The sequence below is a fragment of the Rana temporaria genome, chromosome 8 (assembly GCF_905171775.1).
Source record: "Rana temporaria chromosome 8, aRanTem1.1, whole genome shotgun sequence".
In the NCBI taxonomy this organism is placed as follows: domain Eukaryota; kingdom Metazoa; phylum Chordata; class Amphibia; order Anura; family Ranidae; genus Rana; species Rana temporaria.
Window position 1 is genome coordinate 6,782,161 of NC_053496.1, and position 16,434 is coordinate 6,798,594.

The 16,434-nt window shown below is 48.0% G+C and overlaps 1 protein-coding gene across 3 annotated transcripts in view; it reads right to left on the bottom strand.

Moving 5' to 3' along the window:
* Positions 1-1,295: 1,295 nt before the first annotated feature.
* LOC120946648 (prominin-1-A-like) overlaps positions 1,296-16,434 on the bottom strand; it is a 137,733-nt gene continuing 122,594 nt past the window's right edge. For all 3 annotated transcript variants that reach the window (XM_040361247.1, XM_040361246.1, XM_040361248.1), the window contains exons 20-25: positions 14,784-14,864; positions 13,383-13,451; positions 8,154-8,243; positions 4,035-4,147; positions 2,250-2,273; positions 1,296-1,547 (exon numbers count right to left, since the gene is read on the bottom strand). In XM_040361247.1, coding sequence (XP_040217181.1) covers positions 1,496-1,547; positions 2,250-2,273; positions 4,035-4,147; positions 8,154-8,243; positions 13,383-13,451; positions 14,784-14,864 — 429 coding nt within the window. In that variant the 3' untranslated portion in view covers positions 1,296-1,495. The remainder of the gene's footprint in view (positions 1,548-2,249; positions 2,274-4,034; positions 4,148-8,153; positions 8,244-13,382; positions 13,452-14,783; positions 14,865-16,434) is intronic.

A 16,434-nucleotide genomic window follows, 5' to 3' on the forward strand; every position in this document is an offset into this window, starting at 1 on the left:
ACTGCCATGTGATCCCATCCTCAGAATTCCCCTATGGTCCCTCACTGCCATGTGATCCCATCCTCAGAATTCCCCTATGGTCCCTCACTGCCATGTGATCCCATCCTCAGAATCCCCCCTATGGTCTCTCACTGCCATGTGATCCCATTCTCAGAATCCCCCCTATGATCCCCCACTGCCATGTCATCCCATTCTCAGAATCCCCCTATGGTCCCTCTCTGCCATGTGAATCTATCCTCAGAATCCCCCCCTATGGTCCCTCACTGCCATGTGAATCCATCCTCAGAATCCCCCCACTGCCATGTGAATCTATCCTCGGAATCCCCCCTATGGTCCCTCTCTGCCATGTGAATCCAGCCTCGGAATCCCCCCTATGGTCCCTCTCTGCCATGTGATCCCATCCTCAGAATCCCCCCCTATGGTCCCTCTCTGCCATGTGATCCCATCCTCAGAATCCCCCCCTATGGTCCCTCTCTGCCATGTGATCCCATCCTCAGAATCCCCCCCTATGGTCCCTCTCTGCCATGTGAATCCATCCTCAGAATCTCCCCCTATGGTCCCTCTCTGCCATGTGATCCCATTCTCAGAATCCCCCCTATGGTCCCTCACTGCCATGTGATCCCATCCTCAGAATTCCCCTATGGTCCCTCACTGCCATGTGATCCCATCCTCAGAATTCCCCTATGGTCCCTCACTGCCATGTGATCCCATCCTCAGAATCCCCCCTATGGTCCCTCACTGCCATGTGAATCCATCCTCAGAATCCCCCCTATGGTCCCTCTCTGCCATGTGAATCCAGCCTCAGAATCCCCCCTATGGTCCCTCTCTGCCATGTGAATCCAGCCTCAGAATCCCCCCCTATGGTCCCTCACTGCCATGTGATCCCATCCTCAGAATCCCCCCTATGGTCCCTCATGTGAATCTCAATGTCCTGATTCGTCGGATCCCACTAAACAGAAGTCGTCGTATTGAGCGCTCTTCAGAAACAAACTTATTCTAATACTACAAAAATAAAACTTTCTTCACTTTTAAATTTTTATGTTTCAAAAAATATTTTTTTTTTCAGATTAAAGATAAAAAAAAAAAAAAAAATTGACAAAAACCATTTTGCATGAAATGTATAAAAATAGAAGTGCAATAGAAGTGCCGCCCGGAACCCGCCATCAGCAGCTGTGGGTCATTCGGTGGGTCCAGCGCGGGGGGCGGAGTCTCATCTAATCTTCACACACACAGGAAAGAAGGAAGACCCTTCACCTTGGAATAAAAGTTCCCTCAAAGTTTTCTGTTGGGTTTCGGGGTTTCGGGGTTCAGAACCCGTCACAGCCGGCGGTGTATCCGTGAAATAGAATGGGAAATAAATAGAAAATCTGCAATAAATAGTCACAACGTTCCCGATTGTCTCCGTGTGCGTCATTCACACACACGCAAGATTGGAGGCTGGAATCCACGGTAATGGTGGTCATGGGAGGTCCTGATGGTCACAGTGCTGCCCCCTTCAGGACTTTGTAGTTACTCTCGGGATGAGGAATTGCTGGGAAGTAGATGTCCTGCAAAGAGGGGAGCAAAAACCCAAAACATAGTCATCAATTATTCAGCTTTTCTCGAAAAAACACGATTTACATTCAAATCAAGGATAGAACCCCCCCCCCCCCTCGTCCTTACTTAACCACTTAAGACCCGGACCAAAATGCAGCTAAAGGACCCGGACAATTTTTGCGATTCGGCACTGCGTTGCTTTAACTGACAATTGCGCAGCCGTGCGACGCGACACCCAAACAAAATTGGCGTCCTTTTTTCCCCACAAATAGAGCTTTCTTTTGGTGGTATTTGATCCCCTCTGCGGTTTTTATTTTTTGCGCTATAAACAAAAATAGAGCGACAATTTTGAAAAAAAATGCAATATTTTTTCCTTTTTTGCTATAATAAATATCCCCCCAAAAATATATAAAAAAAACGTTTTTTTCCTCAGTTTAGGCCAATACGTATTCTTCTACCTATTTTTGGTATAAAAAAAATCGCAATAAGCGTTTATCGATTGGTTTGCGCAAAATTTATAGCGTTTACAAAATAGGGGATAGTTTTATTGCATTTTTATTAATAATTTTTTTTTTTTTTTACTACTAATGGCGGCGATCAGCGATTTTTTCCGTGACTGCGACATTATGGCGGACACTTCGGACAATTTTGACACATTTTTGGGACCATTGTCATTTTCACAGCAATGGCGGATTATTGGTGATCCAACTTACATTTCCAGGTGGTCATTCGGGGCGCTGAAAGACAAAAAGATAAAAGTGATTTCCACATTCAGAACCAAATCATAAAACTGAAGCTCTGTGTTTATATATGGTGCCTTGAAAAAGTATTCATACCCCTTGCAACTCCCCACATCTTCTCATGTTACAACCAAAAACTTAAATGTATTTTATTGGGATTTTATGTGAGAGACACAAAGTGTCACATGATTGTGAATTGGAAGGAAAATGATACAAATAAATATGTGAAAAGTGTGTGAGGGGGGGGAGGGGGGCATTTGTATGGCCCCCCCCCCCCCCCCCCGGAGTCAATACTTTGTAGAACCCCCTTTCTCTACAAGTCTTTTTGGGGGTGTCTCTACCAGCTTTGCACATCTAGAGAGGGACATTTCTCCCCATTCTTCTTCTCTGTAAAATATCTCAAGCTCTGTCAGATTGGATGGAGAGCGTCTGTGATCAGCAATTCTCAAGTCTTGCCACAGATTCTCAATGGGATTTAGGTCTGGACTGTGACTGGGCCATTCTAACACATGAATAGGCTTTGATCTAAACCATTCCATTGTAGCTCTGGCTGTACTTTAGGGTCGTTGTCCTGCTGGAAGGTGAACCTCCCCCCCAGTCTCAAGTCTTTAGCAGGTTTTCTTCTAAGATTGTCCTGTATTTGGCTCCATCCATCTTCCCATCAACTCTGACCAGCTTCCCTGTCCCTGCTGAAGAAAAGCATCCCCACCACATGATGCTGCCACCACCATGTTTCACAGTGGGGATGGTGTGTTCAGGGTGATGTGCAGTGTTAGTTTCCCCCACACATAGCGGCCAAACAGTAAAATGTTGGTGTCATGTGACCAGAGCCCCTTCTTCCACATGTTTGCTGTGTCCCCTCCCCCACATGGCTTCTCACAAACTGCAAACAGGACTTCTTATGACTTTCTTTCTCCAATGTCTTTCTTCTTGTCACTCTTCCATAAAGGGCAGATTTGTGGAGAGACCACTAATAGTTGTCCTGTGGACAGATTCTCCCCCCTGAGCTGTGGTTCTCTGCAGCTCCTCCAGAGTTACCATGGGCCTCTTGGCTGCTTCTCTGATGAATGCTCTCCTTGCCCGGCCCGGTCAGTTTAGGTGGACGGCCATGTCTTGGTAGGTTTGCAGTTGTGCCATACTCTTTACATTTTCCGATGATGGATTGAACAGAAGCTCCGTGAGATCTTCAAAGCTTGGGTGATTTTTATTATAACCTAACCCTGCTTTATACTTCACAACTTTATCCCCGACCTGTCTGGTGTGTTCCTTGCTGTTTGTTCACTAAGGTTCTCTAACAAGCCTGTGAGGGCTTCACAGAACAGCTGTATTTATACTGAGATTAAATGACAGGTGGACTCTATTTACTAATGAGGTGACTTCTGAAGGCAACTAGATTTTAGTTAGGGGTATCGGAGTAAAGGGGGCTGAATACAAATGCCCCCCCTCCCCCCTACACTTTTCACATATTTATTTGTATCATTTTCCTTCCTCTTCACAATCATGTGACACTTTGTGTTGGTCCATCACATAAAATCCCAATAAAATACATTTACGTTTTTTGGGGTGTAACATGAGAAAATGTGGAACATTTCACGGGGTATGAATACTTTTAGGCACTGTACAATATTTGGGGGTTCTAAGTCATTTTCTAGCAAAATAAATAAATAAAAAGTGTCAGAAAAGGCGCGGCGCTGAAGTGGTAAAATGCAGTGTCTGTGTATTTAGTGATTAATAATTGGCGGGAAGCGCGGTTCTTACTCGTAGACGTCGGAGGTTTTCATCCTGCGGTAGTATTTGGCCAGTTTGATGGACAGGATGATGCTGGGGATGAAGAAGATGGTGCACCAGCCCAGGCTGAACCAAAACGCGTTCTAGAAAGAGAAGAACACATAGAGAGGACTATTTATTACATGGCACTTCATTCACCTCCCTGCCCCAAGGAGCTTACAATCCAAGCCCCCCGATCTCATACACATACTGGGGCCACTAGGGAGTGTAGGAGGAAACCTATGCAGATCGTGTCCTGGCCCAGATCCGAACCCAGTCCCCCCGGGGGTGCAAGGCACTGTGCTCCAAATCAAATGTTTTCTCTTCCGTTCATGGACGGACACAGCATCCTTTGACAGTAGGGTTATGCACCTTCCTTCCAGGAGAGTTAAACTCTCCTGGAAGGAAGGTGCATAACCCTACTGTCAAAGGATGCTGTGTCCGTCCATGAACGGAAGAGAAATGGATTTTACGGTGAGTACAAAAATCCTATTATTCCACTTTTCTCTCTCCAGGTTAAATGTTATTTATCTTTTTCACGCCGAGCGTACGCATATAGGCGTCCTCGGCTTTCGGGGGTTATACCGCGATGATGCCTGCAGCTGCACGCATCATCCTAGTACCGTGAGCCGGCGATTGGCTATCCAGACATGACAACCGATGCGGCTAAAAGCCGCTCGGTTGTTATGCCGGAGGAGCGGGAGGGGACATCCCCCAACCCCCCCTCCCCCCCCGCCGCCTCTGACCGGGCCTCCCGTCCCACCGGGAGACCCGATCCTCCATCCGGCGCCTCTAGTGTCCAGGCGCAGACTGAAACTAAGCCGTAAACTGCTTTGATTCAGTCTCCGCGATGGAAACACGGAAGCGACGTCACTTCCGGGGTTTCTCGGCTGCCAATGGCGCCGGATTTAAAAAAAAGTACACAGTATTCAGAAACGCCGTTTTCGGCGATCTGAATACTTTGAAGTGCAAAGGAGGGCTCGGGGGTCTTTTAGAGGGTGAGAATAGATACCAGTCGGAATGTGTTTCTTTGAGAACCACAAATTCTATTTATATCATTATGTTCCCAAACAGAGATTTCTATTGGTGGTATTTGATCACTTCTACATTTTTTTTCTCCTGTCTGATCAATGTTTATAAACAATGTTACTTTGTATTGCCTGTCTGATCAATGTTTATAAACAATGTTACTTTGTATCTCTCCATCTGATCAATGTTTATAAACAATGGCCCAGATTCAAGAAGCTATTGCGCCCGCGCAACCATAGGTTGCGCGGCGCAATAGCTGTTTTGCTCCCGCGTAGCGAATGCCCCTGATTCAGGAACATCGCTACGCGGACTGCAGCCTAGGATATGACAGACATAAGCCTCCTTATGCCTTCATATCTCAGGCTGCATTCTTGCGTTGTCCGCTAGGGGGCGCGGCCATTGTGATCGGCGTATAGTATGCAAATTGCATACTACCACCGATTCACAAAAGTTGCGCGGGCCCTGCGCACGCAAGGTACGGAGTTTCCGTACGGCGACTTTAGCGCAAGGTTGCTCCTGCTATAGCAGGGGCAGCCAATGCTAAAGTATAGCCGCCCTTCCCGCTCGTGAAATTTAAATTTCACGTCGTTTACGTAAGTGATTCGTGAATGGCGCTGGACGCCATTCACGTTCACTTAGAAGCAAATGACGTCCTTGCGACGTCATTTGCCGCAATGCACGTCGGGAAAGTTTCCCGACGGAGCATGCGCTGTTCGCTCGGCGCGGGAGCGCGCCTAATTTAAATGATTCCCGCCCCCGGCGGGATCATTTACATTAGGCGCCCTTACGCAGGGCAAATTAGCATAGCGCCCGCGCAATTTACGGAGCTACTGCTCCGTGAATCGCGGGCAAATCGAAATATTTGCGTGGGCGCAGAGCAAAAATCGTTGCCCTTTGCCCACGCAAATATTGCGCGGTTCTACCTGAATCTGGGCCAATGTTACTTTGTATCTCTCCAGCTCCCTCCTGATCAATGTTTACAAACAATTAGCCAGATTCAGGTAGAGATACGCCCGTCGTAACTCTGAATCTGCGCCGTCGTACATTTAAGTGTATTCTCAAATTGAGATACGCTTAAATGTAGCTAAGATACGACCGCCGGCGCCGTCGTATCTTAGCTGTCTATTTACACCGGCCGCTAGGGGGCGTGTACGCTGATTTACGCCTAGAATGCGTAAATCAGCGAGGTACGCCTATTCACGAACGTACGCTCGCCCGTCGCAGTAAAGATGCGCCGTTTACGTAAGGCGTTTTCAAGCGTAAAGATATTCCACCAAAAAGATGGCGCAGCCAATGTCAAGTATGGACGTCGGAACCGCGTTGAATTTTTGTTTTTGGCGTAAGTCGTCCGTGAATGGGGCTGGGCGTAATTTACGTTCACGTCGAAACCAGTAAGTCTTTGCGGCGTAATTTGGAGCAATGCACACTGGGATATGTCCACGGACGCCGCATGCGCCGTTCGTTGAAAACGTCAATCACGTCGGGTCATGCTTTATTTACATAAAATACGCCCACCTCTTCACAGTTTGAATTAGGCGCGCTTACGCCGGCACATTTACGCTACGCCGCCGTAACTTAGGACGCAAGTGCTTTGTGAATACAGCACTTGCCTCTCTGATATACGGTGGCGTATCGTATATGAGATACGCTACGCCTGCCTAACGTTAGGCTCATCTACGTAAATCTGGCTAAATGTTACTTTGTATCTCTCTATCTCCTGTCTGATCAATGTTTATAAACAATGTTACTTTGTATCTCTCTATCTCCTGTCTGATCAATGTTTATAAACAATGTTACTTTGTATCTCTCTATCTCCCGCCTGATCAATGTTTACAAGCAATGTTACTTTACATCGCCTGTCTGATCAATGTTTATAAACAATGGCCCGGATTCAGTAAGAATTGCGCATTATTTACGGAGGCGCAGGGCAACGTTTTTGCCCTGCACCCCCGCAAATTTGCTGCGCTGCCCTTGATTCACGGAGCAGTAGCTCCGTAAATTGCGTGGGCGCGCCGGCAAAATGCCCGGCGCAAGCGCACGCAATTTAAATGATCCCGTAGGCGGGAATCATTTAAATTAGGCACGTTCCCGCGCCGATCATAGAGCGCATGCTCCGTCGGGAAACTTTCCCGATGTGCATTGCGGCAAATGACGTCGCAAGGACGTCATTTGCTTCAAAGTGAACGTGAATGGTGTCCAGCGCCATTCACGATTCACTTACGCAAAATACGTAAAATTCAAATTTCGCGACGTGGGAACGACGGGTATACGTAACATTGGCTGTCCCTGCTAATAGCAGGGGCAGCCTTATGCAAAAACCGCCGTACGGAAACGACGTAAATTGCGTACGCAGGGCTCGCGCAACGTTGTGAATCGGTGTTAGTATGCAATTTGCATACTATACGCTGAGCACAACGGGAACGCCACCTAGCGGCCATCGTAAGAATGCAGCCTAAGATATGCGTGGCATAAGAGCCTTATGCCGCGCAGATCTTGGGCTGCAGTCGGCGTAACGAGGTTCCTGAATCAGGAGCATTCGTTACGCCGGGGCAAGTAAGCAATTGCGCTGTGTAACCTATGGTTACACAGGCGCAATTGCTTCTTGAATCTGGGCCAATGTTACTTTGTATCTCTCTATCTCCTGTCTGATCAATGTTTATAAACAATGTTACTTGATTACCTTTCTAACAAGCTTGCACCGGCTCAGATAAGACACAATCATGTCAATTCTGCCGCATGTGCCATTTTTGTTCACATTTTTCTGACACAGATCAGCCCCTGCTGCAGCCTCTCAGCTCGTGACAAAGTTACAATGTACAGTCTGATCACTGAGGGGGGGGGGGGGGGACTGAGGAAATGCTTCCTCCTGCCTGCAGCAGACTGATGACATCACCTCAGCCTAGGCGCAGTCACTGGACTGGGATGGCCGATGACCTAACAAGGCGGAGGGAAGGATTCATCTCTATACACATGGAAAGGATTGAAGTGATCGTCGCTGATTGTGATTGGTCGGTTGTATTTCTGCAGAGGTCAGTGAAATCTGTGACGTCCATTATCTAGTTTTTGGGTTTCTCTACTTACAAAAGAATCCACGAGCTCCTGACAGGCCAGGATTTCCGCCGAGTCCAATGCGCTGGCCACGGGCTTGCATCGGGCGAGTTGGGTGGTCAGCTGTAGAGAAAGCGGCACAAGAATTCAGAAACATTACAACTTATTCCCAATACCAATCTCTGGGACACTACTATGGGGGTAATGTAAAGGGGGGCAGAGGACACTACTATGGGGGGTAATGTAAAGGGGGGCAGAGGACACTACTATGGGGGTAATGTAAAGGGGAGCAGAGGACACTACTATGGGGGGTAATGTAAAGGGGGGCAGAGGACACTACTATGGGGGTAATGTAAAGGGGGGCAGAGGACACTACTATGGGGGTAATGTAAAGGGGGGGCAGAGGACATTACTATGGGGGTAATGTAAAGGGGGGGGGCAGAGGACACTACTATGGGGGTAATGTAAAGGGGGGGGGGCAGAGGACATTACTATGGGGGTAATGTAAAGGGGGGGCAGAGGACACTACTATGGGGGGTAATGTAAAGGGGGGCAGAGGACACTACTATGGGGGTAATGTAAAGGGGGGCAGAGGACACTACTATGGGGGTAATGTAAAGGGGGGGCAGAGGACATTACTATGGGGGTAATGTAAAGGGGGGGGGCAGAGGACACTACTATGGGGGTAATGTAAAGGGGGGGGGGCAGAGGACATTACTATGGGGGTAATGTAAAGGGGGGCAGAGGACATTACTATGGGGGTAATGTAAAGGGGGGCAGAGGACACTACTAAGGGGGGCAGAGGACATTACTATGGGGGGTAATGTAAAGGGGGGCAGAGGACACTACTATGGGGGTAATGTAAAGGGGAGCAGAGGACACTACTATGGGGGTAATGTAAAGGGGGGCAGAGGACACTACTATGGGGGGTAATGTAAAGGGGGGGCAGAGGACACTACTATGGGGGGTAATGTAAAGGGGGGCAGAGGACACTACTATGGGGGGTAATGTAAAGGGGGGGCAGAGGACACTACTATGGGGGGTAATGTAAAGGGGGGCAGAGGACACTACTATGGGGGTAATGTAAAGGGGGGCAGAGGACACTACTATGGGGGTAATGTAAAGGGGGGGCAGAGGACATTACTATGGGGGTAATGTAAAGGGGGGGCAGAGGACACTACTATGGGGGTAATGTAAAGGGGAGCAGAGGACACTACTATGGGGGTAATGTAAAGGGGGGGCAGAGGACATTACTATAGCGGTAATGTAAAGGGGGGCAGAGGACACTACTATGGGGGGTAATGTAAAGGGGGACAGAGGACACTACTATGGGGGGTAATGTAAAGGGGGGGCAGAGGACACTACTATGGGGGGTAATGTAAAGGGGGGCAGAGGACACTACTATGGGGGGTAATGTAAAGGGGGGGCAGAGGACACTACTATGGGGGGTAATGTAAAGGGGGGGCAGAGGACACTACTATGGGGGTAATGTAAAGGGGGGGCAGAGGACACTACTCTGGGGGTAATGTAAAGGGGGGAGCAGAGGACACTACTATGGGGGGGGAGGGGGCAGAGGACACTACTATAGGGGTAATGTAAAGGGGGGGCAGAGGACATTATTATGGGGGGTAATGTAAAGGGGGGGGAAGAGGACGTTACTATGAGGGTAATGTAAAGGGGGGGCAGAGGACACTACTATGGGGTAATGTAAAGGGGGGCAGAGGACACTACTATGGGGGTAATGTAAAGGGGGGGCAGAGGACACTACTATGGGGGGGAGGGGGCAGAGGACACTACTATGGGGGTAATGTAAAAAGGGGGGGCAGAGGACACTACTATGGGGGGTAATGTAAAGGGGGGGAAGAGGACGTTACTATGGGGGTAATGTAAAGGGGGGGCAGAGGACATGACAATGGGGGGTAATGTAAAGGGGGGCAGAGGACACTACTATGGGGGGTAATGTAAAGGGGGGGCAGAGGACATTACTATGGGGTGTAATGTAAAGGGGGGGCAGAGGACACTACTATGGGGGGTAATGTAAAGGGGGGGCAGAGGACATTACTATGGGGGTAATGTAAAGGGGGGCAGAGGACACTACTATGGGGGGTAATGTAAAGGGGGGGCAGAGGACATTACTATGGGGGTAATGTAAAGGGGGGCAGAGCACACTACTATGGGGGGTAATGTAAAGGGGGGCAGAGGACACTACTATGGGGGGTAATGTAAAGGGGGGGCAGAGGACACTACTATGGGGGTAATGTAAAGGGGGGCAGAGGACACTACTATGGGGGTAATGTAAAGGGGGGCAGAGGACACTACGATGGGGGGTAATGTAAAGGGGGGCAGAGGACACTACTATGGGGGGTAATGTAAAGGGGGGCAGATGACACTACTATGGGGGGTAATGTAAAGAGGGGGGGCAGAGGACACTACTATAAGGGGAATGTAAAGGGGGGGCAGAGGACATTACTATGGGAATAATGTAAAGGGGGGCAGAGGACACTACTATGGGGGTAATGTAAAGGGGGGGCAGAGGACATGACTATGGGGGTAATGTAAAGGGGGGGCAGAGGACATTACTATGGGGGCAATGTAAAGGGGGGGCAGAGGACATTACTATGGGAATAATGTAAAGGGGGGCAGAGGACACTACTATGGGGGGCAATGTAAAGGGAGGGGCAGATGACATTACTATGGGAATAATGTAAAGGGGGGCAGAGGACATTACTATGGGGGGTAATGTAAAGGGGGGCAGAGGACACTAGTATGGGGGGTAATGTAAAAGGGGGGCAGAGGACACTACTATGGGGGGTAATGTAAAGGGGGACAGAGCACACTACTATGGGGGTAATGTAAAGGGGGGCAGAGGACACTACTATGGGGGGTAATGTAAAAGGGGGGCAGAGGACACTACTATGGGGGGGGGGGGGGAGGGCAGAGGACACTACTATGGAGGGAGGCGGGCAGAGGACACTACTATGGGGGTAATGTAAAGGGGGGCAGAGGACACTACTATGGGGGGGGGGGGGCAGAGGACACTACTATGGGGGGGGGGAGGGGGCAGAGGACACTACTATGGGGGTAATGTAAAGGGGGGTAGAGGACACTACTATGGAGGTAATGTAAAAAGGGGCAGAGGACACTACTATGGAGGGGGGGGGGGTGTTTGCCCACTTACATAGAAATGAAGAGTCTATAATGTTTATTATAGGTGTATTTTATATGATAGAGACGGAATATCAACCAAAAATCCAGAAAAAAACAAATGATATAAATGGAGTTTTATTGGTCATGTTGATGTACAGTATACTACATGCATAGGATTGTACAATATGCACAATTGGAGAACTACTGCCATCTAGAGGTCTTATTAATGTACTACAACAAGCAAAATTATGTAAAACAGAAGACCCCTCGGTTTGTACTTTATCAATCTACACAACACACTTGTCCTTTGTGAAGAGAGAAGGTTGTGGCCCCCCACTGACCTGAAACAGCTGCATTCAGTTAGGAATAAAATATTGATCTGCACTATAAAGCAGCAGTTCTGGGCCTGAAAGCCTGAGACAGTTGTGCGCATCGCATGGTGGGATACGTGGCTCTGTAATATCAGACGGGGGTTTCTGGATGTTGTCGGGCACAAAGAGACGAAGCATGACTCCGCCCACTATCCAAAAATATATTTGTTGGCCTCTGTGATGGAATGTAAAAGGATCTTTCAGATTGTGGGAGGGGTCGGATTTCTTTTCCATTCAATAAAACATAATTTCTTTATCGATATCCCAGAATTTTCATTTGCTATTGTAAATGGCTCAATACTCCAAACTGAGGCCCGGGGGAGGCCTTTGCTCGCTTTTATCCAACCCTTGGGGCACTATTTAATTCACTGACACCAACAATGGGGCATAATTCCCCCCACTGACACCAATGAAGGGGGCCCAATTTCTCCCAGTAACACCAACGATGGGGCCCAATGGCATTGATGATGGGGCACAAGTCCTCTCAATAACACCAACAATGGGGCCCAATGACACCAACGATGGGGCCCAATGGCATTGATGATGGGGCCCAATTTCTCCCAGTAACACCAACGATGGGGCCCAATGTCATTGATGATGGGGCACAAGTCCTCTCAATGATACCAACAATGGGGCCCAATGGCATTGATGATGGGGCACAAGTCCTCTCAATAACACCAACAATGGGGCCCAATGACACCAACGATGGGGCCCAATGGCATTGATGATGGGGCCCAATTTCTCCCAGTAACACCAACGATGGGGCCCAATGGCATTGATGAAAAGGTAAAACAGCTCCAGTATATGGATTTACTTTTTTAGCCTGGAGTTCAGCACATAGTATGATGTCATGATTGGTGAGCACATAGTCTGATGTCATGATTGGGGAGCACATAGTGTGATGTCATGATTGGGGAGCACATAGTATGATGTCATGATTGGGGAGCACATAGTATGATGTCATGATTGGGGAGCACATAGTGTGATGTCATGATTGGGGAGCACATAGTATGATGTCATGATTGGGGAGCACATAGTGTGATGTCATGATTGGGGAGCACATAGTGTGATGTCATGATTGGTGAGCACATAGTCTGATGTCATGATTGGGGAGCACATAGTGTGATGTCATGATTGGGGAGCACATAGTATGATGTCATGATTGGGGAGCACATAGTGTGATGTCATGATTGGGGAGCACATAGTGTGATGTCATGATTGGGGAGCACATAGTGTGATGTCATGATTGGGGAGCACATAGTATGATGTCATGATTGGGGAGCACATAGTGTGATGTCATGATTGGGGAGCACATAGTATGATGTCATGATTGGGGAGCACATAGTATGATGTCATGATTGGGGAGCACATAGTGTGATGTCATGATTGGGGAGCACATAGTGTGATGTCATGATTGGGGAGCACATAGTATGATGTCATGATTGGTGAGCACATAGTCTGATGTCATGATTGGGGAGCACATAGTGTGATGTCATGATTGGGGAGCACATAGTGTGATGTCATGATTGGGGAGCACATAGTATGATGTCATGATTGGGGAGCACATAGTATGATGTCATGATTGGGGAGCACATAGTATGATGTCATGATTGGGGAGCACATAGTATGATGTCATGATTGGGGAGCACATAGTATGATGTCATGATTGGGGAGCACATACTATGATGTCATAGTGCGGCCACCTTCTATCTATCCTGTAAGTTGAATTCTCATTGACACTCACCATGTTCTTTGTCCAACTGATGTAGGTCTCAAAATAGCCCAATATTCTATTCAGATACACCAATGTCTCCTGTTAGAAAATGGGAAATTCAGAGTCAGACTGCATGAAAATACTTTTACAGGTAAATACAGAAACAGAATAGAAAAAGAAAAGTACAACAAAGTATAATAGAACAGAACCAAATAGAATACAATAGAAAATAATAGAAAGGAATAGAAACAAAAAAAAAAAAAGAATACAATAGAAAATAATATAAACTAATATAAAATAGAACAGAAAACAAAATAGAATGAAGTTAAATATAAAGAATATAGCTCTTCCAAAATAGAAAGTAAATAGAATAGAAAATAAAAAAATTGAAAAGAAAATAAATAGAAAAGAAAATACATTTAGAACAGAATAGAAAGGAATAAAATAGAAAATAAAAAATATTAGAATAGAAAATAAAATATTAGAATAGAATGGAATAAAATAGAATATAGCCAAAATATAATTGAAAATAGAATAACGCAGAATAGAAAATAAAAGAATAGAATAAAGCAGAACAGAAATAAAATAGAAAATAAATAGAATAGAAGAAAATAGAACAGAATAGAACATAAAAAAAATAGAATAGAAAAAAAAATGAATAATAGAATGGAATAAAATAGAAATAACATAGCTGTCTTCCGAAATTTAAAAAGAATAGAATAGAAAAAAACAGAATAGAAAATAAAATAAAGTAATAGAATAGAAAATAAAAGAAGAGATTAAAATAGACTAGATCAGAATTCTAATCAGTCTCCACCAAATGCTGGCTGCTGGGAGGGTATATAGATCCTTCTCTGTTATTACAGTGGAAGGTTGTAGTTCCAGTGTCCACCAGCGGGTGTCTCCCAGCAGCCAGCTGTTTCTAGTAATCAGTCTCTACCCAATGCTGGCTGCTGGGAGGGTATATAGGTCCTCTTCTGCTATTGCACTGGGGTGTGATCGAAGAGGAGTACCTAAATACCCTCCCAGCAGCCAGCATCAGGTGGAGCCTGATTCCTAGAAATTGCTGGCTGCTGGGAGACACCCGCTGGTGGAAACCGGAACTACAACCTTCCACTCTGGGAAGCACAGTGCCACCAGCAGGTGATTCGGGGTCAAGACAAGCCCTAAGGTTGAACGCAGGCTGAGGAGGAATGTAGATTTGCATACAGCTGCAGCCTGTCATTGACTTTTAGGGGCTGACTAGTGGTGACTGTATACCGCATCAGTCACTCCCAGCAGAGGAAAAAAACTCCCATAGTGCACACCGTACGGCCATTTGCAGCCATAGTGCACACCGTACGGCCATTTGCAGCCATAGTGCACACCGTATGGCCATTTGAAGCCATGTGTACATGTCCTGCATCAGTCCACCCCATTATAAAGACTCACATTCTTCACTATGGAAACCACTTGCGTGTCCACAAAGTTCTGAGTGGCACTGATAGAAGCCAGAGTGTCATTCAGAGAGCCCTGTATGTGAGACAGAAAAAATAAACACAAAGTGAATAAAGGAATATGAGAGCATCCCTAAATATATAATGAACACAAATATATTGCCACAGTGCCCCTACCCCTTGCTTGATGGCAAATGTAACCCAGCTGACAGGCGGCATCGCCCATTCAAGTCAATAGGGGGGGCCACACCACAACCACAGAGCTCAGACTGGGAGAGGGAGAAGCGGCATAAGGAGCCAATCGATTGTGCTTCAGTGCTTATGTACCAACAGGGAGCATGCCGGTAGGAGGAGAGAGCAGAGTGGCTGAGAGGTGAGCTCATCAGTCTGCTACTTTGCTTTTCACAGGCTGGGGGAGGGAGGGGTAAGGACCTGGTTGGTGGGCTTTGGATTGTGCACTTTGACGGGTATAACTGAATTATAGCAGTGGCTGGGGGAGGAGTAAAGGACCTGTGTTGGGTTGTGCCGTCAGCATCACATGGATGGACAGATACTGTTGTTGTTCTTCCGACCACCTTCAAGTGGGTTTTGCATTCTCACAGACTTGTATTGGAATGGAGAAACTTGGGGTGGAGACCATATTGGAAATAGTGTAGTAGGTCTATTTAAGGGGTGGAGACCAGGAACGGTGCTTGGAGGTGGGTAGGGGGTGGACAGTGCTTGGAGGTGGGTAGGGGCAGAGACAAGGGGCGGTGCTTGAGGGTGGGTAGGGCGGCGGAGACATAGGACAGAGCTTGGAGGTGGATAGGGGACAGAGACGAGGGACAGTTCTTGGAGGTGGGTAGGGGTGGACACATAGGACGGTGCTTGGAGGTGGGTAGGGGGCAGAGACAAGGGACAGTGCTTGGAGGTTGGTAGGGGGCAGAGACAAGGGATGGTGCTTGGAGGTAGGTAGGGGTGGAGACCAGGGACAGTGCTTGAGGGTAGGTAGGGGGTGGACAGTGCTTAGAGGTGGGTAGGGGGCAGAGACAAGGGACAGTTCTTGGAGGTGGGTAGGGGTGGACACATAGGACGGTGCTTGGAGGTGGGTAGGGGAAGGAGACAAGGAATGGGTGCTTGGAGGTGGGTAGGGGCAGAGACGAGGGGCGGTGCTTGGAGGTGGGTAGGGGGTGAAGACAAGGGACGGTGCTTGGAGGTGAGTAGGGGGCAAGGGCGGAGACAAGGGACAGTGCTTGGAGGTGGGTAGGGGTGGAGACAAGGGACGGCGCTTGGAGGTGGGTTGGGAGCGGAGACAAGGGACAGTGCTTGGAGGTGGGTAGGGGGAGGACACAAGGAACGGCGCTTGGAGGTGGGTAGGGGGGCAGAGACAAGTGATGGTGCTTGGAGGTGGGTAGGGGGTGGTGACAAGGGACAGTGCTTGGAAGTGGGTAGGGGGAGGAGACAAGGGACAGTGCTTGAAGGTGGGTAGGGAGCGGAGACAAGGGACAGTGCTTGGAGGTGGGTAGGGGGGCGGAGACAAGGGACGGTGCTTGGGGGTGGAGACAAGGGATGGTGCTTGAAGGTGGGTAGGCGGCGGAGACGAGGAACAGTGCTTGGAGGTGGGTAGGGGGGTGGAGACAAGGGATGGTGCTTGGAGGTGGGTAGGG